Source organism: Fusarium falciforme, chromosome 6 (assembly GCF_026873545.1).
Source record: "Fusarium falciforme chromosome 6, complete sequence".
In the NCBI taxonomy this organism is placed as follows: domain Eukaryota; kingdom Fungi; phylum Ascomycota; class Sordariomycetes; order Hypocreales; family Nectriaceae; genus Fusarium; species Fusarium falciforme.
In genome coordinates, this window is record NC_070549.1 from 454485 (window position 1) to 477553 (window position 23069).

The following is a 23069-nucleotide window of genomic DNA, read 5'->3' on the forward strand; positions in this document are numbered from 1 at the left end:
ATAAGGAATCTTTTGTAAAATTAGTAAAACACTATCCTAAAGGATGGTAATGTTTAGAAAGACTTTTATTATTATTTGTATATTTCATTGCTTCTTATTGCCATCCTTAGACCATTGGCCTAACCAGTCACCCAGTCCACACGCTGTCAAACTTGTCCCAAGCGAGTCACCAACGCCTGGTTGCCATGCTAGAGACGTTTGGCGCCAAGATGCGGTTCGCATTCTTCAAGTATACATTGTCCTCGACCAGTACCTCAATGGCAAACTTTTCGGCTGCGGGTCCTGCGACGGTGTTTCGCAAATCATTCATGAACTCCGTGCGATCGTCCGTGGATCGGTGGACGTTGGCATCCGTCTTGCCCGTCTTCTTCTTCCCGGTTTTCTTCGTCTGGGCCTACTTCTTGCCCTTGTCCTGCTTTTTGAGAGGAGGGATCTGAGAGGCACCGTCTGTTCCGTTGTCTGCAACCCAAATCTCGATGAAGTCTCGGTCGGTTGTTAGCCCGTCCGTGTTCAGAGGCCACTTTGTCAGGTCGGCTTTGGGGTATCGCTTTTGAACGGTAATGGCCACAGATTTGCCCATCATCTCCCTCTGTTGGTAGACAACCTTGAGCAGCGCCTAATGGGCCCAGGCACCCTCGGATGCCCCCTTCTATTTGGCGAGTTTGTTATTGCCAGGAAGTTTTGTGCTCTCTGTGGTGGACAGGTTGCGGGCGTACTTCTTCCGAATCTTCTTCCCCTTGTCCTCGAGCTTGTGTCCCGCTCAATCCACTCATGGCCTGCTCGGATGTCGGTCCCAGTTGTCCACCATGCTTGAGTTCCCCTTCTTGATCGTGTCCGGCGGGTAAAAGCGGGCGTAGTCGGATTGGATTGCAGACTCGCCGTCTGCCGTCTCGAGATATGGCTGCTTGGGGTAGTCACCACGCTCTGGATCCATGAAGGTGAGGTCAACGATTTTGGGATCGGTCCCAGTGTGTTCTCTCGCTCTCGCTTCCCCTGGATGATCTTTTGGTGGGCCTCTCATCGACGGGTCATCTGTTGGATGAGGTCGGGGGTGTCGAGTGCATCGTCCGTCTCGTCTTTGGTCGTGATGTCGATCATCTGGAGGCAGCTTTCTTGATCGTAGAGCATCTTGAGGTCGAGGAATGTATGTCCGATCTCCTTGTGCTTGTCGATGATGGCTTTGTCGATCGGATCCGCGTGGCCTTTGTAGAGATCCTTCAGGCGCTGGATCTCATCCTTCAATCTGCCCTTGCCAAGCATGATTGCGTGTGCTTTGTGTGTCCTGATGTGAGACAAGTGTGAGGGAGTGTAGAAGAGGTGATGAAGTGAGGTGGAGGAAGAAAGGAGGATCGTCGATAAAGTGGTTGAGTTTGATTTGTATTCGCTATCCACATCATCACAAGCCTTGGTGAAAGTGGGTCGGTGTCTCTGTGCTCTATGGCAGTGCTCCTCCTTTTCACAGCCGCGGGAATCCTCACTCTATTTCCATATTGTGCTCCCCTCTTCTACGCGTCTCTCTTCTCTCACGTGATAGACGGCGGGTTCTCGGTGGTCGGTTGTCTGTCTCCGGCTGGTAGGTACCAAGGGTGGACGAATCTGGCGGCGTCATATCCAGTCTTGGATCTCTCGACCAAAAGGAACACACTCCCCAGAGATAAAATCTGTATTCTCTCTCATTCTGGTATTTCTAGGCTATCTGCCTAGTAAGCGACAATGACACATCGCAACCTCAAGGCATAGGCCGCTTCTTACTTCAGCTTCATCACCTCCTGTCTCTGCTTCGCGCACTTCTCGGTGAACTCCTCGTCACTCATCTTTCTCTCGGTAGTGTACTTGAGTCTCAGTATGTCCTCAATCAGTCGGTGGAGTCCCTCTGGCCCATCACGCGGTGTGATTTCCCACTTTTCTCCCGTACGCACATTGTAGAGTATCGCACAAGGTAGTCTCAACAAGTAAGCATACGCGCACGCCTGGATAACATGCTGGCTGGAGAGTTGCGAGACAAACTTGATCTCCCAGACAACATCACCCATCTTTCGGTCTGGGCTCGAAACCGCCATGATATCTGCTCGGCCCAACAGGCAACACTCCTCTGTATCCTCCTCTGTATCGACTCTGAACTGCTCATGAGCTTCGGCCTTGAACCTGAGATTGCCAATCGAGTCTCCGAGTTGTTCCCAAAGCCGACCCCGAGCTAGGGCAAGGTCGTCGGGCTTAATCCAATCGAAATCATGGTGCTTCATTTGGATTTTGCGTGGGTCATAGCCCGACACTTTGGCCTCGGACTTGCAGGCCTGGCGACAAAGCCAAGAGACACCCTGCTGCGAGTGCATTACCGGCATTTCTTCAATATCATCTGGGTCTAGTTCGAGTGTGTCGAGTGTCCCAGCAACTTGATGCTCGAAGGCTGCGACAACGACGAGGCCATTCAAATCGCTCACGTCCTCGTAGAACCCCGGTTTCTCATCTGAGGGCACAATGTCTCGGAGGTTGATGTGTTCGTCTCCGGGTAGAGATGGTAGCTTCTGGATGTGTAGATAGTCCCGAATGACTTTCTTGAGGCACTCGTCTTTGATGTGTCGGACCATATCTCGGACGGCGACCGTCCGCGGCAGAGCAAGCCCATTCTTCGCAGGCCGTCCTGGGGCACCGGGAGCTTCAAACCCCCGCTGCGACTTGGTCATGTCAGTGATATCTGCTGTCTCATACGGAGCCTTCACGGACACAAAAGGCATCAGCTTCTTATCCTCGTGATGAATCAAGACAAGCTGTTCCTTGGCACGGGCCAGGGCGACAAAAGTCACGTTGGGGCATCTATCATCTGGAAGGTGACGGCCAAAATTCTTGAAGTACGAGGCGTCTATGCCGAAGACGACGACGAGATCTCGCTCATTGCCCTTGAACTGGTGGATGGTGGAAACGCACATCTTCCCGTTGATAACCTTGTCATTCAGAGAGACCTCTTCGTTGGGCGGCACATGGATCGGCACGCCGTACTTCTTGGACAATCTGTTGACCACCTTTTGCAATGGCCCTTGTTTCGTGCCATGCTGACGTACGCTCGGTGAGAGGATTGCTGTATTCTCAGCTCCGTAGTGCTTAATCAAAGGCCACAGCTTCCTAGCCAACGCAGAGCTGTCAAAGGGGGCACACTTCAGTACAATGGGCTTAGGGCCTGTCTTGTTGCTGACGATGCAAGATTCGCCCCCGAGAAAGACTTCGTTGATGAACCGAACCGATTGCTCCGATAGTCGGAAGCTTTGGCGCAGTGGAGTCTTGGCGAATGGGTAGAGGCTAACAGGACCGAACAACTCGGGAGCAAGAGTCAAGTAGCGGCCATCGGCATCGCGGAATCCGTAGATGGCCTGCCGCTCATCACCCAAAGCGACAATACGGGCAGGTTTCCCGCCGGCCCTTTTCTGGTTGGCCTGTATAAAGCAGTTGGTGAGCCAAAAGAGGGATCCTGTACAATCCTGAAACTCGTCCAACACGATGATGTCAAAGGGCTCAGAGCTCCACTGGGGAAGCTCATTTTGATCAAGAGCCTCTTGTATTAGCTTGTATAGTATAGCGTCGTTACTAGCTTCAGTCCCAAAAAGCCTACCGGCTATGGAGTGAAAGGTGTACACTTCGCAGTTGAGGTAGGGCCGAAGGCGTCGAAGAGTCTCCAGCTGAAGTCTCTTTGAGTAAGTAAGCACAAGCACTCTTAAATCCGGATGAGCCGCAATGATGGCTTCAGCCGTAGAAGTCTTGCCCGAGCCAGGTCGGGCCGACACGACCACATTCTCCGTCCGGCAGAGCTTTGCGATCTTCAGCTGGTCATCGGAAGGGGTAAACGGGGGTTTCTTTAGCTGCCGCTGGAGCGAGGCATGACTGTCGGTGAAGGTACGATACGGGCTGCGAAGAGGGAAAATACAAGGCTATTTGGGCGTCTTGTCAGTTCGATCCTGTCACCCGGTATCGCCGATACTTACCAGTATCTCGTCATGGTGTGGCTTGGGCCGTGCTCGTACGGCCAGTCACCAAGCCGAGGATATCTGGCCCAACATCTCAGCTCTAACTGGTACCGTGTAGATACTTCCGGTTTGGTATCAGAGAAGATGAAATGGGAGAATTGGTTAGGTCAAGTAGGTAGGCATTGATAGAGGCAAATGAAGTCACTGTCGCTGTTGCACGACATAGTGAATGTGTCTTGACACGAGGCAATTTACCAACATTCAATGTTTGTCACGGCCATCGGCAGGCAACAGGAAAACAAATGCCTTGTCCCGCATGTGTTGAAAGCTATCGGGTAGTTACTAGGCCCCGGTGATGGGTGGATAGCAATTGCAGAAACAAGCGGCCCAGAACAAAGGCACGCCTCGGCGTCACACCCAGTCTTGGATCTCTCGGCCGAAAGCAACAACCTCCCCACAGTGAGATCGACACTATCTGTCCCAGAAGACCGGATCGTGCGTGTGGATCTCGAGGTTGAGCTAGGCTGCTTTGACATGGTGAAACAAGACCGGAATGCTACCCCAGCATCTCAATTTGAACGTCTCCCATCTACCAGCTAACTACCTAGAGTCACACACATCTCGCACGAGTCAGAGCCTCCCCCCATTATCTCCTCGATTCTCGTCATGTGCTTCATATACTATTATCATATACAAATCCACTCACTGTCCCTTAATCCATACATTATCAAGCAGGACCTCGATCCGTTGCTCGACTACCTACACCACAAATAGCTCCAGAAAGATTTTGATAATGACACGATCCGCGGCGTGGTCGGCTACAGACCATGCCCTAAAGATTCGGCAATTGACAAAGAAAGCATAAGGCACCACCTTGAACCAGCGCCGGTTGTCAAGACATAAGTCATGCGCATTATATCATGACATCGTTTGTACATTACTTGGGCAGGAAAGCCTTGCCAGCAGCCTTGGCAGCGGCCAGGGCGCCCTGGAGGCCGTACTGAGATGAGATGCCATCGACGCGGTGTGTGGAGTTGAGGTTCTTGACGACGACGATCTGGAAGCAAGTGGCAGAGCCCTGTCGGGAGGCGATGGTCGAGTAGGCCAGGAAGATTTCCCATATCTAAACATGTCAGTGTCTGTCTTCGTCAAATGCAGTGTGGAACGTACCCTGAACCAGCGCTCGCCATACTTGGCCTTGACCTTTTCAGCATTTCCAAGCCAGTTCCTGTACCATCGCCACAGAGTGCCAGAGTAGTGAACACCAACAGTATCAACACTAGTGTAATTGTTAGACAAGTCTACTTGAGTTGACGGTAGAATAACTTACCTCTTGACCTCGAATCCGGCAGCCTCGAGGCAGCCAACGTAGAAGGAGAGCGGCGTGGAGGCATCGGCACCAGGGAAGATGTACTTGTTCAAGAACAGTCCCCAGATAAAGTCCTCGTACTGCCATGCCTTTCTCAGGCCAGATAGCTGAACGTACATGGAGCCGTCGTCCTCGAGCATCTCGTAGCACTGTCGGAAAAAGGTGGTGAGTCTTCGGACACCAACGTGCTCGGCCATCTCCAGCTGCGTGATCTTGTTGAACTTGGTGTCGTCGGGGATGTCGCGGTAGTCGCAGACGAGGAGCTTGCTCTGCTCCTCGGGGATGCCAGCCTTGCGAAGGCCGTCGTTGCCCCATTGCGCCTGGTTGCTTGCAAGAGTGACACCGGTGACCTTGGCGCCGTAGTTGACACTGGCGAACTTGGCCAGGGTTCCCCAACCGCAGCCGATATCCAAGACGGTCTCGCCCTGCTTGAGATCAATCTTTTCGCAAACAATTGCCAGCTTGTTGTCCTGCATCTCCTCGAGAGTCTCCTCTCGGGTGGGGTCGGAGATGATGCCCGACGTGTAGATCATGCGGGGACCCAAGAACCAGGCGTAGTGGTCGTTGCCGTGGTTGTAGTTGGTGCCGACCTGGGCCTCATCCTGCGAGCGGAGGTGGAGAATGACGTCGGGGAAGAAGCCGAACAGGAGGTAACGGAAGGTCTCGGACGTGAAGTTGAAGGTGGCCCACTCGTGACGGTACTCGAAGACCTCGAGAGCGTCGGCGTTGAGGTCGACCTGGCCCGTAAAGTACAGCTCAAAGAAGGTATTCATGGGGATCTTGTGTCTTCCATTCCAGCGGGCACGGTGTAGGTCGCTCTTGAAGTTGAGGTAGAACTCGACGGGACGGCCGGGAAGCTCCACCTTGTCGTTGATGCGGGGGCTCAGCTTGGACATGACGGTCCAGATGACGATGAGAATGGGGATGGAGGTGAACAGGCTGAAGAAGAGGGTCGTCTTCAGGCCGCCTCCAACCTTCCACGACAGCCAGGTCGGGATGCCCACGAGGGCGCCGAAGAGGAGGACGTTGGACCATTGTTCATATCCGGGACCGTCGGCGGGCAGCGGGGCGTTCTTGATGGCGGGAGACTGCGAGAGGTGTCAGTAGGTGTTGGGTAGCTGTAGACGCAGTAGATGTGTAGATGTGTAGACGTGTAGACGTGTAGTCGTGGATAGCGTATGGTGCAACTGGGGAATGGCTTCGCACCTTGGTCAAGCGGACGCCGCAGTCCTTGCCAGTAGCGATCGTCTCGGCGGGAGGTTCGGGGGTCTCGATAAAGTCGATGTCAGCGACGAGGTGAGCCCCTCCGTTCTGTTTCAACGCCATCTTGGGCAACGAAGCTTGAGATGCTGCTGCTGGGAGAGCAAGAGCAGGACTCGACACGACGTGGAGAGAGGATGAAGATGCTGAGTTCAGTCCGAGCCGGGACGGGACAAGCGGTCAAGCCAAGGGTGCTTCCTTTGCTGTGCTTTCTTGCTTCTGCCCGTCACCTCCCGTCCCCCTCAACCACCTGAGCGAGCTCCAGTGGGAGCTCCAGTGGGAGCTCCAGCAGGCACAGGCCTACAGGTACAGCGAGACACGGGCGGGGCGAGGCCCTGGAGCGGCCAGTGAGACAGCTGCTGCCGTGGCATGGCGTAATGCGGCCAAGGCCAGGGCGTACGTAGGCTGCGGGAACAGCTCAACAGTTGTCATGGATTGCCAGCTGTAAATTGCTTCTCGTGATGGGTCGCCGCGCAATTGGCCGGGGCCTTGTTGATTGATTTCCCAGGCCGTATGTTGGAGCCTGCTGTTGGCCCATAATGATGCCACGCTCTGGTGCCCAAGAGCAGCGCTACGACCTGAGCTAGAGCCCGCGGGAGCACCCGACGAGCTATGTACGGCCGTTTCACTCAAGGGGGGGTCAGGTCCCAAAAAAGATGCCTGAAAGCATCACCTGCCTGGCCGCTTGTTTTGCTCCAGTGTTTTTGTATGCTCCTGCAGGGGGCCTTGCCCTGTGTGGGGAATTGGGCCATGTCAAAGGGCAAGGGTCCTAGCTCGAGACGAGCATTTTGATCGGCGGTGAAATTGTCTTCACGTGAAAAACAAGGAGGACGGGGACGATGGATAATCCGAGTGTCGTGTGCTTTGATGCCTGTTGGCTGCAGCCACGTTTACTGTGGATCGAGTCAAGCTGCAGGGTAGTCAAATTGCGAATCTCGGAAACCCTTATCTTTAATGACAATGGACATTGGATGGGTGCCTAGTAAATACATAGATTTGTTCAAGCTCTCCATGTTTGAGAAGTCATCTTATGCGTCTCTTACATTCAGCACAGAAACACAAAAAGAAGCGGGTTGTTTGCATGCAACAAATGCAATTCCCACACTGGCAAAGACTGGTGCCGATGGCGCGATGCCGTCAGCTGTGGCTCTTATCTTATCAAGAGTCAAGAGCCACAATCGCTCATTCTAACTTCCCTTTCGGAAACTGTGCGCAATCTGAGTCCCCGTCCAATATGAAGCCCGTCGACAGTGTTTATGTAGGTACACTTCCAGCTGTGCTTGTGAGGCTGCGTGCCCTAAGTTTTCGGCACATCTCCAAACTTGAATCTTGGGCTGCCTGGCGCCACAAACGTTCCCGCGTTTGCTCTGCACCGCCACATACAGGTGCACAGCGCCAGATGCCAGTATGACGTCATCAGCATCCGTCCTTGTTCCGGCATTCACCGTTCAATTCCTGCAAGTCATACTGGAGGCCGGATTAATTGTCACTTCGCGACCTCGATGGAAGATAGGCGAGAAATGGGAACCTGTGAGGCATTATGCAGCCCGGTTTAGAGCCTGATTGGCCGAAGACGTTCACTCCATAACCTGCTGCAAGGCTGAAGGCAACGTGGTTGCTGCGTGGGGGCAACTGACCACCGGTCCAGTCGATTGCCAGCCAAAGTTCAACCTCGCAGTCACTGACGGCAGAGTCAAACGGTCACTCACTTTCTCGCCGGAACCTTCACCTCTCGCCCGAATGAAAACAACAAATCCTTCATCTCCTTCGTCTCCTCCATCTTCCTCTTCTTCCCTACCGTCGCTCCTTCATTCTTCAGTCTCGCTCTCTTGCCGCATCGACCCATTGCCCACATCTGCGCTTCCGCAGCCTCGTCGCCACCATGGCACCTATCCAGAGCGAAGCGTTCGATTATCTCTTTCATCACATTTTCCTACCGCAAAAACTACCAGGTCATGAAGATGATTCCGCGTCAAATGTCGCCGCCCTCATTTCCTTTGTGCTGCGTTCGCTGCAGCGCTTTCTCATCGAGTCCCGTCCAGCCGATCAGGTCGCCACTCAAAGTTGCATCTCCATGCTGGAGATGATGCAGAAGTCGGCCGACAACTACGGATTCCTGGATGAAGATGGACTTCGGCAAGTTCTTCGAGATCTATCTGTCAGCGGTAGGTGCCATCTGAACCCCCTCCCACGAGATTTGCTTACAACAATTTCAGACTCCGTCGCTGCGTTTCACGTCGCTGCGCAGAACGCAGGTATTCTCATCCGACGGACAGACACTGCGGTTTGCTTTGAAACTTTTGAGCTGTCCCCGACAAATGAAGCCGTAATGTCAGCAAAAGGGCGCCTTGTCCGTCGCTTCCCAGCAACAGCCACCGAAATCTCCCTGGATGACTTCAAGGACGAAGGCTTCCAGTCCGCCTTGACAAAGACGTTGGTCAAGATGAGCTTTCAGACCGCACCTGATACAAGACCTACAGCTCGAAAAGCTGGACAGGATCATACCGAAGAGCGAGACACAACAAATCCTCGCATCGTTACTGAACTACTGACAAGCATCGTTGGAGCAGTTGGCACGCATGTCAGCGTCAAGGGCATTTGCAAGAATACCCGACAAGAGATCTCCTGGCGGCAGAGCAGGCTCCCATGGAGACGATCTGCTGTATGGCTTCTAATCCGTGTTGCCCTACAGCTGACCATGGGCCGACAATCCGATGATTCCGATCGCACCTACAAGGCTTTCATGGTGTACCTGATGGCTCAAGTCCTCAACGCGGCGGACCAACAGTCCACACCCACCTATGTCCTCCACACCATGATGACCAAGGTGTCGGGTAGACTCTGTAAGCTCGACAACCCAGGACAAGGGCTCTGGTTAGAGACCATCGAGAAGATCGTGTCGGACACTTCTGAATGCCTTACACAAAGGTGGCAGCGAATCCGTGGCCGGTCCGAGACCCCCCTTGACCTAGAATCAATGTCTGAGCTCGACATGAAAGATAACATCGATCTTTCTCTTCCGCCGATGGACGACTTCCTTGCCACGATCCCTCAACGACGTAGAGAGAGCGGCTCCTCTGGCTTTATTCCGACGTCTTACATTCCACCCCCCGACCCGGGTCACCTGCCACCAGCCTATGTACTCAGCAGCAATGAGCACTTGCTCTACAACCTTGCAATGGTCGAATTATGGGTGACAACACATCTCGGCCCCTGGTTAGAGAAACACATCGGAGATGATACGACATGTCGAGACCTGAAGTTGTTGCTCCAGCGGTACCATTCAGCAGCTGTGCACTGGTATAAGACACGTCCCGAGGGCATATCACGAATGTTCCTTGCTATCGGTGAACTATGGGTTGCGATAGACAAGTCAGCCCTTCACGTCATTCCTATGTTGCGGGATTACGACCCGGAGGTGCCGGCACAGGTGTGGCAAGTGCTCTTGGTGGCATCCATGGAGGACATGGCGAGACTCCATCGCGTCGAGACCTACTTTAGGAAGCGACAAGAGCTCTCCTTGAAGGACAGACCTTCTGTCTTTCGCTCTTATGGCGAGAGACTATCGTTCCCGGTGCAGTACTTTGAGCAGTCCGCCAAGCTTAAACATCTGAAGTCTCAAATCGAAAATCAAGCCGAGGCACAGAAGCGCGCCAAGCTGGTAGAGTTTGCCAAACTGCGAGAGGAACACGACAGGTTGATGCGACAGCATGAGCAGCGATCCTGCGAAAAAGTTGAGGTCGACTACTCCGTGGAACATGTCGCAGCCCACTGTCGCAAGTGCACTGCCTTGAAAGATGCTAAGAACCTGGAGATCGAGGTTTACGAGTGGCCCTTGCCGAACAGACACCTTCAAGCTCAGGCTGTCGTGTTTGAGCTGGCCGTTCCTTCGGAATTTGCCGAGTGGCGGGATGCGACAATCTATCTTGTCGACGATGTCCTGGGATGCAAGCCTTCACAGACCGTTCGTCCCCGATCTGCTCACCCGCTGAGGACATATCGAGCACTGGCTGGATTCCGACAATCCGGTCTGCAAGGTCGAATTCATCTTCTGTCGGAAGCCAAGCCTCATGCTGTTACCCATCGACGATCCAAACGTATTGCCCATACCACGGAATCCGAGGTGTGTGTTAAGAATGGCCTCATCTTCCAGTATTTCGACGAAGAGCGACATGCCTTCCTGTCCACCTTTAGTCCTTCCTACGACCTAGTGGATCTATGCACGTTCAAGCTTCCTCCGCGTGCTCAGGTCTTGCAAGACTTCCTCAAGCGCCCGTGGGATCAGCCGAATGGACAGACACCCAACACCGTCATCTCGAGTCTGTCCGACTGCCCAAGCTACATGTCGTTGGGCGAATACAAGGCCTTGGCTGCCCTGCCAATCGGGTACCGCATTCAGTGGATGAATGTTCTGACACAGCTTGCCATGCCCTCGATAGACTTCAACAAAGCCGAGACTGCCACTTTCTTGCTTCAGATGAGTCTACAAGCTGGACCGAACGCCCTGTCGACCGTCACACGATGCACTCACACGAGATTGTCGGACCCGCAGTTTGGCTCGCAGATGTTGGAAAGCCTCACCCAGTGCGTGTCTCGGGTTCATGAGAACTGGGAGTCTCACACATCTTTGTGGTGTTTTACGTTCCTAACGTCTCGACTTCTGTCGGTCGGGGCTGAACATCTGTCGAAACCACTCCTCAGTTTGCTCGCCCAGTGTCGAAAGATTTCGTACAAGTGGTTGTGCCGACTGATGACGAGAGTCCAAGAGACCACCGACGACGCCCAGCGGCAAGAGTTCCTGGAGACTGCCTTCAAGATTGCCTTGATCTGCGCCGACACGTTCAACGTGGATGATAGATTCCTGCCCAAGATTCTGGCAGATCCGCAAGAAGCATCCATCCTGCTCGAGGCTTCTATCGGCATCTGCAACAATTCGAAGATCAAGAATACGACAGAAGACGTTGTCCTCGACATCCTGTATAACAGATGGATGTATACTCTGCATCGCGCTCGTCCAGTCCTGATCCGTGACATCGTCAAGAACGGAAACTCATGTCTCGACATTGCTATCCATCGATCTTGGCCCGCCTTTATCGCAGATAGCGAATGGACTGTGACCCCCTCTACATGCTACTGGCTCGAGACAACCTCTTCCCGCATCTGGGTACACTTTAGCATTCTCACAGGAGAGTTGTTGGTCAATGGCCTTCCTCTGTCGCGTCTTCCCCGAGAGTTTGAGCTACATCCCGATTACAACAGGCTCTTTGGCTCCCTGTCCTTGGACGTCATGCCTAGCACGCTCCCAGGCATGCAATTCTGCGCCACCAGACCCATCCAGGGCTATGCCGTACACTTTGGGATGCAGGATATTCCTGAAGGTAGATGGAAACAGGATCTCGTCGTGCGCATGGAGAAGGATGGCTCAAGTCTGGATCTAGTACCATCGAGAGCCTTCAAGGGAGTACTCCCTCATGTGTTTGTCGAGGATTACGCACACTGGCACCATGGCGACACCGGTGTTATCGAGCTTCGACCACGTACCAACTTCTGGGAGACAAGCGACGACACCTGGAAATTGGCTCGACACGGGGCGAGCTGGAGGCTTAGCCGACGTGAGAAGACGTTCTTGTTGGCTCCTTCTAGCAAGCTGGGTGAACGCATTGCTACGATTCTGCGTCCCTTGGAGGCTTCCTTGGATCTTCACATGGTGTACGATGTGCAAGCTAATCTGCTCGATGTGCATGCTCCTCGACTTCAGCTCGACTTCGTCTTGAGGTCTGGAGAGTCATCCATCAGCTCTCGACAATTCCGTGGAATGCAGATTGATACAGACCAATCTCTCGGTACTCTGGTTGGATTCAACAGCAAACTCATCCTCCGGAGCAACCATAGTCCACCTAGCAGGCTGATGATCCTCCCTGAAGGCGAAGTTAGATTTGAGAAGTCAGTTGCCAATGGCTTCGACGAACATGTGGACGCATTTGTTGTCCACGGAACTGCACAGCGTGTACAGGCCTATCGGATTGACAACTTACTCGGCCGCCTCGTCGCCAACAACAAGGTCGACAGCAAGCTATTCCTCGCCTACATCCATGCACTCACTTCATTCTGTCTTCCGGACCCCTTCCTCGGCCGGACAGGAACTGAGCAGGCTCTTGACATTCTCACATCCGCATCGGTGCGAGCACCGTCTCAATTGACTAAGATCGCACATGAAAGACTGGGCCTCATTGCAGACATTTCCCCAGCTCGCTCATTTTATGGCGAGAGGAGCATGCAAGTTGTGGACTGGTATCCTGAGTTGAGCTGTCTGACTCAGGACGACCGCTTCTACACGGTCGTCCACGAGATTCTGAAGAGGACTAAAGACGTTGAGTTCCTCTTTCCGAAGGGTGATTTCGAACCGATTGAACCGAACCATGCCGAGATGGAACTGGTCAACCGGGCGATTCTGCAATCATCGCGACACAAGGTCTCAGGCTTTGGCGCGGAGACCTACAGCACGCAATACGATGTTGAGTACCAGGCAAGAGACAAGGGACAGGAGTCGCGCCCCGCAACTCGTGCTGGTGAGATGGCTTTCCGGATCTACCACAACGAAACCGCTCGCTTCCAACCTGTCGCACATCACCTGGAGGCTCACCTGTACAGCCTCCTCGAGACTGAGCAGATTGGTCTGTTCACCCAAGAGCCACCCAAATCCAAGCTTAACTACGACTCTAGGTGGCTTGAGAACCCCAAGACATTTCTTTCGTCCGACTGGTGTGGGATTCACTACGCCTTTCAGAACAACAACGCCTTGCTCAACAAGTTTGAGTTGATGGTCTGGATTGCAACCATGTCCTTCGCGACTGACTACGACGCTCAGATCGTTCAGTCCTTCCTGATGCTTGCAACATCTCCCACTTTGTCCGCTGTTTCCTTGCCTGACGATGCCACCTACGATCTGTCCAAGGGTCATAAACCGGTGGCGACCGAGCTGTCAAGAATAGCGACTGACGCAGCCATTTCCTTTAAGCAGTCGCCTGACGCCAACCTCCCGCAGAAGCAGCGTGAATCACTTAAAGCGACGGTTAAGCGACGTCAAAGATCTTTTGCTGACGCGAAAAGTCGAGCCGTCGACCATTTTAGACGCCATGTTGGACAACAGTGGCCTTGCGAGACCCCAACTTCCCCTAAGGGGGATGAAGTGGAAACATACATCAACGTCCCGCATGCAATGGACGCGGTTATGGACAAGTGGAGGCCATGGTACCGGAATCTCATGTTCAAGGTGTATCTGATGAACTTTGTCTCTGGCTTAGGGGATCTGCCCTTGAAGGAAGTCAGACCCGTGCCAGGGCCTGTACCCTTGAGATTCATCCCCAAGATAAGCACCCAAGGATTCGTCTCCATCGATGAGCTGTTTTCTCAAGGCTCTATCGAGGCTCAGATTCCACTCCCTATTCAAGATCCTACGCTGAACGGCCTCCTCCGGTCAACGACAACCAGTGCTGAGACAAGTCAGAAGTTGACTAAGGTGCTCGACAGCCTTGACAACAAGACAACGCTGGTGTACGAGCATCATTATGTGCGGGAGTTGAGGCAGAGCTTGGCAAGTCTGAGAGATCATGTCGAAAACGAGTTGGATGCAGACAGACTCTCAAAGCATGCTTCTCTTTTCCAGCAGCACCTCGAACAATGCGACAGCCGAGTCAAGTCCATCTACGACTCGTTGTTGCGCGCGGTCATGTCGTCGATATCTCAAGCTTCGACCAACGCTCCCGAGACTGTGCTGTCTACCCTTAGAAAGGCAGATTTCCTTCCTAGAGTCTCACCGATACTCTTCCTGCAGCAGCTCAGAATGCTTCGATGGTGGAGACTCTCTGATCAATGGAGGAACGCCATTATCGAGTACGCACTTGCCATCACTGCTCTTCAGCAGGCGAGACGCTTCCTCAGGTTCCAGGATTCGCCCGTTGATCTGCTCCGCGAACTCGAAAACACCGGTCATAAGGGATGGAACGCCCACGAACATCCTGAATGGCTGCTGCTGGAGTGTGAGAGTGAGATCATGATCCGAGAGGTCCAGGAGCAGATTGCGCAACAGATGATGGCACCTCCCGACAAACAGAATGCCGTGATGCAGTTGAACATGGGTGAAGGAAAGTCTACCGTCATCGTCCCCATCGTCTCGTCAGCACTTGGCGATGGTTCGAAGCTCGTTCGAGTCATCGTGGCCAAGCCACAAGCGAAGCAAATGAATCAGATGCTGGTCTCGAAACTCTCCGGCTTGCTCGACCGCCCCGTTTATCAGCTGCCGTTCTCGAGAGAGATTCGAATGGACACACTGCGAGCAGGGGCAATCCACCGACTGATGGTCAAGTGCATGGAGGAGGGCGGTGTCTTGATGGTTCAACCGGAGCATCTCTTGTCATTCCAGCTGATGGAGCCGGAATGCCAGCTTAACGGGAATGGCACAGCTTCCGAGCAAATGATGAAGACCAGAACCTTCTTTGACAAGTTCTCGAGGGACATTGTCGACGAGAGTGACGAGAACTTCAGCGTCAAGTTTGAGCTTATCTACACCCTTGGACAGCAGCGATCAATCGAGCACAGCCCTGACCGGTGGATCGTCGTCCAGGAGGTCTTGGGACTGATTGCCAAGTTCTGTGGCGAATCGAGGTTCGAGTTTCCTCGGTCGATTGACTTTGACGATCGACATGTTGAGAGGTTTCCAAGGATCCGACTTCTTCGACCCGATGCCCAAGAGGCCATCCTCAACCGTGTTGCTGAGTACATCTGCGAGACTGGTATGGGCGGATTCCCTATCGCCCATCAGCCTCCGAAGATCCGGGAAGCAGTCCGACGATACATCACCCAGTGGGAACTTTCCCCCGAGGAGGTCGAGTCGGTTGAACAGAGCCTGTTCTGGGGCGAGACGACAATGAATCACATACTGCTTCTACGTGGACTCCTGTCTGGCGGAATCCTTTCTTTTGCTCTTGGACAAAAGCGATGGAGAGTCAACTACGGCACTGATCCCCACAGAGAGACCAAGACACTGCTCGCCGTCCCCTACCGAGCCAAGGATAACCCGACGCCTCGATCCGAGTTCAGCCATCCTGATGTGGTCATTGTACTTACCTGCCTGAGCTACTACTACAGTGGCCTTGACGACGAGGCTCTCTACTCCGCCTTTGATCTGCTCACCAATTCCGACAATGCTGATCTTGAGTATCAGGTCTGGGTCAAGACTGCTCCGACTCTGCCAGAGCACTTCCGACACCTGGAAGGCATCAATCTTCGGGATCGCCTCCAAAGCACAACGGAGGTGTTCCCCCATCTTCGGTATTCCAAGGCCGCTATCGACTACTACCTTTGTCGCTTGGTCTTTGCGAAGGAGTGCAAGGAGTTCCCCCACAAGCTTTCGGCTTCTGGATGGGATTTGGCCAAGATCAAGACCAACCCGACGACAGGGTTCAGTGGTACCAATGACTCTCGGTATCTCCTCCCGATGGCCATCAAGCAGCTGGACCTTGTCGAACAGAAGCACACCAACGCTCTGGTGCTCGAGTATCTTCTTCGCCCGGAGAATGGCATTGCCCTGATGCCACCGGAGATGAAGGGGGCAACTTTTGACAGCCAAACCCTTCTGGAGATGATCTCCAAGATGAGCTCCAACACCCGCGTTATACTCGATGTCGGTGCCCAAGTCATCGACCTGACAAATATCGAGTTTGCAAAGGCTTGCTTGAGCCGCTATGACGACGAGAACACACAGGCGGTCATTTGCTTCAGCGAGCTTGACGATATTATTGTCGTTGATCGGTCCGGAAAGGTTGAGGAACTTCAGACTTCGCCATTTGCTAATCAGATGGATCAATGCCTGGTCTTCCTCGACGAGGCGCACACGAGAGGCACGGATCTGAAGCTTCCCGTGAACTACCAAGCCGTCGTGACTTTGGGCGCGGGTTTGACGAAGGACCGCTTGGTTCAAGGTATGTATTCACCCTCAACGATCCCTTCCCTTTTGAACGGTTGCTAACATTTCTATAGCATGCATGCGAATGCGAAAACTTGGAAAGGGGCAGACCGTGGTGTTCTGCATTCCACGCGAAATCGAACAGAAGATCCTACTTCAACGAGGCCAGAAGCCGTCTTCTGGACAGATCACGATATCCGATGTTATCTCCTGGGTCATCACCGAGACCTGCCTGGACCTACGACGAGCGATGCCCCTGTGGCTCACTCAAGGCCTCCGGTTCTTTGAACAACAGGCCTTCTGGGCCGGGGTATCAAGTGCTAAGACCAGATTCTCGTGGGCCCAGCAGTTCATGGAGGCCGAAGCCCAGAGTCTTGATCAACGGTATCGCCCACGAAAACTCGACGCCAGCCTGGATACCATCCTCGGCCACGTCGGCCCCCGTGCAAGCGAACAGTTCCGCTCTCGCTGCGAGGAGTTTGGCCTCATTGAACTTCAAACAAGCTCGCTCAACGAGGAGCAAGAGAGAGAGCTTTCGCCCGAGGCCCAACAAGAACGACAAGTCGAGAAGCCGCCCAGAGTCGAGCCAGAAACCCATCGTGTTCACGCTGGTCTGCGCGAGTTCATTGTCGACGGCCAGTTCCCAGGCGAGTGTGCTGCCTTCAAGCCCGCCTTCAAGGCTCTCAGTCAGACTTCTGCTGCGGCATGCTTCGACGTGAACGAATTCCCGAGCAACATCTGGGTGACACACGACTTCGCCACGACGGTCAAGGCTCGCTTTGGGAAGAAGAACTATTCAGACTCTTTCCAACGTCCTGTCCAGTGGATCCTCACGAGCAACAGTACCGTTGATGACATGCGCCTCGTGATCATCAGCCCATTTGAGGCCCAGGAACTTCTATCGGTCATCGAGGCGTCTCGACATGTCACGCTGCGACTCTACGCTCCACGAACCAACCTTGGGTTCCAGCCTCTCGACCACTTGAGGCTGTACACGGTCTCTAAGAAGGTCCAGAACGCACCGATACCGGAGGATATCATTGTCCAGCTCAACCTTTTCGCAGGACAGCTTTACCTGCTCTCGTTTGACGAGTACGTTGACGTGTGTGAAGCACTTGGTCTAGCTTGGGGTCCTTCAGACGACTCTGTGACCCTTGGACCAGACGGCTTCATTCCGCCAGGCACCAGCGTCGGGAAATTGGTCAACAAGTCGGGATTTACAAAGAGTCCAGTCAGGTTCCTCAAGGTCCTCATGTCAAAGATCCGACAGGACTGCGAGCTGATTGAGAAGACTCACATGGGCAAGATTTTGGAGGGTATACGTCTGGTAGAGGAGGATTTTGCGGATCAACAAAACTAGAGGGGCAAGAAGGTGTGGTTTAGAGTTGATCATTTGTTGTTTGTATTGCGAATGGAGTTTGGAGTTTAGTATCAAGCATGTAGCGAGTCACGTTAGAAATGAGGCAACGGCCAATTGATTAATCACCAAGGCTTTGGGGATGCTATTTTGACTGATGTCCCCGTCCAGGAATCGACCATGACTTCTTCGATATCTCCTTAATTGGACCCATCCTCCTCATATATCTTCCACATCGCAACATCATATGGCATACTCTGTAGAGTGATACCCTCTGGAGAAGAAGCAGCATTATCAGAGAGTGATAGAAGGAGCAAAAGAGACTTACCAAATTCAGGGTACTGCTTGAGAAAGTATTCTTCACCTTGGGCAAGGGCACTCTTGACTCTTTCCCGGGACTCCTTCCATTTGGCGGCCTCCGTTTCCTGCTTTTCTTTCTTGGCTTTGAGATCTTTGGTCTCCTTGCCCTTGGCCTCCTTCTCTTTGGTCGCGATATTCTCGGCGTCCGCGGTTGGGGGAGCCATGGTGTTGTTGTTAGGGAGGCTGTCGGTGATCGTCATAGCTCAAGTTCTTTGCTTGCACTCCGTATTTTTAGTGGTACGTCGAGATTGTTTAGAGGGTAGGATCTGACGGCGTGGAAACTGGCAATGTGCACTTATTAGAGGCAGAGATTTGAGGAGATTTGAAATGCGTTGGGAGCCCGCCGATGTTGAAGTATAAGTGGACGTGGAGAGACGGCCCGACGGAGGAGAAAACTCTAATGGATGTTTGGCTGCCGGAAAGCTGACTCTGTTGGTGACAAATACGGCTTCTGTAGGCTTGAACTCTACGCTGCTCTCCCTTCAAAGCCACTGTACTTTGTTAGTCACTCGATCAAACAGAGTGTTGACCAATAGAGGGAAGAGGGTAGTTTCAACACGAAAAGCACAAAAGATAACAACTATAAAACAGGGAGGCTACTACATTTGTGGCTCTTTTCCCGAGTAATATCTATAAGGAGGCTTATTTAGGCGTTCTTTAGCTAATGAGTCTGTTTGGCACCTATGTTAAGCTTGATATCTTTGCATATTGATTGAATATAGTGAGAGGAAACTTTATGAGAACTCTAGCTAGCCTTAGACAATCATCTTGGTAAGCCTTCTCTAATGACAAGACTGCTGCGATTGAATAGACTGGAGAGACGCTGATGAAGATTTGCGGAGGATTGTGACAGTTACTGAATCCACTTTAATACCCTTGTTGACAAGCAACTCCTCTATCATGAATAGATCGAAGTATGAATACACCATAAAAGAGAGAAAAGCCGAGTGAAACAATGCTTGAATCATGATTTCTCTTTGCCTCGGCTTGGACCCCAAATCCTTCCAGGGTGTATTACGCGAGGTGGGTGAATCACCAATCAGAGCTCCTACCAAGACCCCGAGGCCCCGAGAGCTGGTGATAAAGACCCCTGTAGCCATCAGGAGATTTCCTGCATGAGAGAGGGGGTGTCGCTTGCGGTATTTATTAGCATGTTTTTTGCTTCGTAAATGAGGGGAAGCTAATTTGTGAACCTCAATCCTTCTCGAACTCTTTGTCACGATTCGGCGAACCAACTATCCCGTCCTAGGTATTCCCCATTTGGCAACATGACTACCGTTGGGGCTCCCGTTATCGCTCCCGCAGACGATGTTGGTTTAGTTACCCTTGCATGGACCCTGGCTAACAGTGCGTGAGGCCAATGATACTGACTCTGCCCTTGGTCTGGTACGAGGACTTCCCTTCGCTATGAGGGTGCATTGCTTATGATGGATAGGATGCCTCCTCATCTACTGAAAGCTTAAGAAGTTCCATTCTCGATTATAGACAGGAGAATGGCAGAACATACCACAAGTACAAGGATGGCAGTACGTTGTGCACCCACACCCGCATACAGCCACGACGCCCTGGCCTGTTGGTTGAGACAATGCTTGCTCACATGTCAACTCTAGAATACAACCTCCCCAACGATGATGAGGAAAGCGAAAGACTGGGTAGAGCCACTCGCAAACTAGATGAGTGCTGTTTCTCGCTGACACGGACCAGATCTCCAGCATAACCTTTGCCTCCTGACGTTTGACAACAAGCTCGGCCTGAGCCCCCCAAACCTCCCTGGCTCAAAGGTCAAGCGTGTCCTTGATGTAGGCACCGGCACTGGTATCTGGGCCATTGACTTCGGTGACGAGCATCCCGATGCGACCGTCATTGGCGTCGACCTTTCCCCGATCCAGCCGAGCTTGTACGAGTTGACCTGAGCATCAATCTGGGACACTGCTAACCGAGTGTCAGCGTCCCCCCCAACGTTCAGTTCGAGATTGACGATATCGACGAGGAGTGGACTTACAGTGAACCATTTGATTACATCCACAGTAGATTCATGAACTTTAGCGTTCAGAACTGGCAATCCTATCTGGAAAAGATCTTCAAGTAGGGCCCCCGTCGACTCACCTCGCTCATTGGTTTTTAACGTAACTAGGAACCTCGCCCCCGGTGGCTATGTTGAGCTGCAAGACGTAGACGTTATCATGGGTAGCGATGACGGAACCTTGACTGAGGACACCACTATGTACAAGTGGTGCAGACTTCTGGACGAGGCTGCCGGAAAGTTCAACCGCTCTTTCGAAAGGACCACCAAATTCAAGGACCTTCTCAAGGAAGCCGGCTTCGTCGACATTGTCGAGACGCGATTCAAGTGGCCATCCAACCGCTGGCCCAAGGACAAGAAGTTCAAGGAGCTCGGTGCTTGGAACAATGAGAATGCCAGCTCTGCCCTCGAGGCTCTGACCATGGCTCCATTCACGAGAGGTCTGGGCTGGAGCCGTGAGGAGGTCGAGGTCTTCTTGGCCGACTTGAGAAAGGACTGGAACAACCCTAAGATCCACGCTTATTGGCCAATGTATGTGACCTCATTCTATTCGATATTTTGTGTGCTAACGTGTTTGTAGTTGTGCCGTCTATGCTAGGAAGCCTGAAGCCTAGAGTGTTCACCGAGAACTGATGTTGGGGGTTACGTTTTGATGATGATGATATCAAAGAGGGTAGCACAGATTGATTACTTCACCTTAGTCATATACAATCACATATTGTATCAGAGAAACAAAATAAGTGAAACAATGTGCGCCATGCTCATGCGGGCATCGCTCATTTATCATCTAAATGTCTATTATATAAGTGGTTGCGAGATGAAGTCAACTGGAGATGAGTGAAACAGAGTTCCAGACTAGGTCAAAACCTAAGAGCAGTGGACAACGCCGTCGTCGTGAGTGTGGCACTCCTTGGGAGCCTCCTTGGTAGCAGAGGGGGTAGCAGCGCCAGTGGTCTTGCTAGCCTCCTTCTTCTCCTCCTCCACGGGCTCACCAGTGCAGCCAACACCAGGGGCGGCAATGTCGTAGGCGTAGACGTCGATGGCAAAGAACTGGAGGGTGTTGCTGTCGATGACGCTCTGGGAGGGGTCCTTCTTGGCGAGGGCAGTGACCTCGGTGTAGGCCGAGGCGAAGTGGTCGACAACCTCCTCGCTGACGGTGGGGACGTGGAGGATGCGGTGCATTAGGTCAGTGGCCCAGTAAGTGTTGAGCTTGGAGGCGGCGACGGTGTAGCCACGGTTGCACACCTGGTCGAGGTTGCGGCGGATCTCGAACGAGAGAGGGCAGATGACGGTCTCGGTAGTAGCGTTGTCACCTCGCCAGTGGCCAGCCCACTCTGTACTTTGTTAGCTGTGTTCTCATGTGAGGCTATAGTGACTTACCGTCCTGGGTAGCGCAGTTGCGGTCAGGGTCGTCGCAGCGGAAGAGCATGCCGGTCTTGTCGGCGTTGATGATGCGCTCGTACCAGCCAATAGGCTGAGAAGTCGAAACATTGCCAAAGTACTTCTGGACAAACTCGGACTTGTGGCCGAAGCGCAGGATATGGTCCTTGGCGTGCTGAGCCAGCTGAACAGCCTCGTCGAGGCCGTTGGCGAGCTGACGGTGCAGGGTAGAGTTGCAGGACTGGTGAATGGGGTACGTCTTCTTCCAGCCCTCAGCCCAGTCGTAGGCTCCGGCAGACTCAGTGGCCTTGGGGGCCTCGGCGGTCTGGGTGGCGGCCTCCTCGCGGGGGACGATGGGGGAGGCGATGGTGGCTCCGAAGAGGAGGGCCGCGACGGTGGTGGACTTGAACATCATTTTGGATAAAACTTGTCGGCTTGAACTTGATTGGTTCAGTGAGTTGTCGGCTGTTTGTTTGGCTTGATGATGAGGGCTGAGTGGCTGAGGAAACAAGAGTTCATGCAGGAGGTGTTTCGGGGTATTTATAGAGTATAGATGGCAACCTTGCGAAAGCTCAAGAGGCAAGGATATGGACCAACATTGCTTACGCCGTCTCTACTGACTAGCTAGCATCTCTCATGGATTCTCGGCGTTGAATCCGTTCGTGGGGGTTGACCCCATCACGCATGGCAAAAGAGCCTCGCCTGCAGAGCGGGGAGATGCATGTTGGTTTACTCTGACCGCGGCATCTCCGGAGGATGGACAAATGAAAGCACAGTACTTGCCAGTAGAGAAGAGAAAAGAAGAGAGAAAGTGATTATTCTCCACGTCACACCATGACTATCCGGGTTCTCAGGGAATCCACTACATGCAAACCATCAAGGTGCCTGGACTATCCGCGGTCGAGTGCAACCCCACCACGCAGGCCACTTCAAGTTAAATAATATGCTTAATTCATGAGTTAGATGCCTCTAGTGGCGTGAGGGTCGTACCAATCCTAAAGTGAGCTATTAGCAAATCCAACGCCCTGGCTCGTTGGACTCCAAGTTATGCTTGTTTGGGCAGCTGTTGTCCCCCACGAGTTGACCGTCCTTTGGTCCATGGATGGATCCCCCAGTGCGGTATTTACCAAATAGAATCTCTGGTTTTTCTCGTTAGTCAAAATCCTCGTCGTCGTCCTCGCGGCTGACTCGCCTCGATAGACCTGCCTCGGCCTCTTGGCATATGCACTCTACTGAGGGGACAACACCTTGAAGGACTCGACAGTGCATGACTAGCCCGATCGAGTCTTTCTCCGATGGTTGACCTTGGTTTCTTCACATATCGTCGTTAATCCCGTTGTCCCACACAAGCCACGCTTTTTTCATCCCGCGCCCAAGTTGTATCCATGTTCTCGGGTACG

General features: G+C 52.9%; 6 protein-coding genes across 6 annotated transcripts; 2 read left to right on the top strand and 4 right to left on the bottom strand.

The window, feature by feature from the left end:
- Positions 1-394: 394 nt before the first annotated feature.
- NCS54_00767200 (Hypothetical protein) lies at positions 395-1260 on the bottom strand (the record flags this gene model as incomplete). Its single annotated transcript, XM_053153087.1, has 3 exons — positions 395-616; positions 806-924; positions 1026-1260. 3 exons carry the CDS (start codon positions 1258-1260, stop codon positions 395-397), a joined length of 576 nt encoding a protein of 191 aa, XP_053009062.1.
- A 488-nt stretch (positions 1261-1748) lies between these two features.
- Positions 1749-3988, bottom strand: NCS54_00767300 (DNA helicase; the record flags this gene model as incomplete). Its single annotated transcript, XM_053153088.1, has 2 exons — positions 1749-3897; positions 3975-3988. 2 exons carry the CDS (start codon positions 3986-3988, stop codon positions 1749-1751), a joined length of 2163 nt encoding a protein of 720 aa, XP_053009063.1.
- A 905-nt stretch (positions 3989-4893) lies between these two features.
- Positions 4894-6651, bottom strand: NCS54_00767400 (Sphingolipid C9-methyltransferase 1; the record flags this gene model as incomplete). The annotated part of the gene is made up of 4 exons (XM_053153089.1): positions 4894-5079; positions 5127-5235; positions 5287-6413; positions 6532-6651. The coding sequence occupies 4 exons, from the start codon at positions 6649-6651 to the stop codon at positions 4894-4896; spliced, it is 1542 nt and encodes a 513-aa protein (XP_053009064.1).
- Positions 6652-8467: 1816 nt separating this feature from the next.
- On the top strand, positions 8468-17909 carry NCS54_00767500 (Hypothetical protein; the record flags this gene model as incomplete). Its single annotated transcript, XM_053153090.1, has 2 exons — positions 8468-16565; positions 16624-17909. 2 exons carry the CDS (start codon positions 8468-8470, stop codon positions 17907-17909), a joined length of 9384 nt encoding a protein of 3127 aa, XP_053009065.1.
- A 1553-nt stretch (positions 17910-19462) lies between these two features.
- Positions 19463-20903, top strand: NCS54_00767600 (Hypothetical protein; the record flags this gene model as incomplete). The annotated part of the gene is made up of 8 exons (XM_053153091.1): positions 19463-19576; positions 19623-19652; positions 19702-19792; positions 19877-19918; positions 19971-20163; positions 20214-20351; positions 20401-20820; positions 20870-20903. Exons 1-8 carry the CDS (start codon positions 19535-19537, stop codon positions 20901-20903), a joined length of 990 nt encoding a protein of 329 aa, XP_053009066.1. The 5' UTR covers positions 19463-19534.
- A 253-nt stretch (positions 20904-21156) lies between these two features.
- NCS54_00767700 (HRXXH domain-containing protein) lies at positions 21157-22084 on the bottom strand (the record flags this gene model as incomplete). The annotated part of the gene is made up of 2 exons (XM_053153092.1): positions 21157-21623; positions 21670-22084. 2 exons carry the CDS (start codon positions 22082-22084, stop codon positions 21157-21159), a joined length of 882 nt encoding a protein of 293 aa, XP_053009067.1.
- Between the last annotated feature and the right edge of the window lie 985 nt (positions 22085-23069).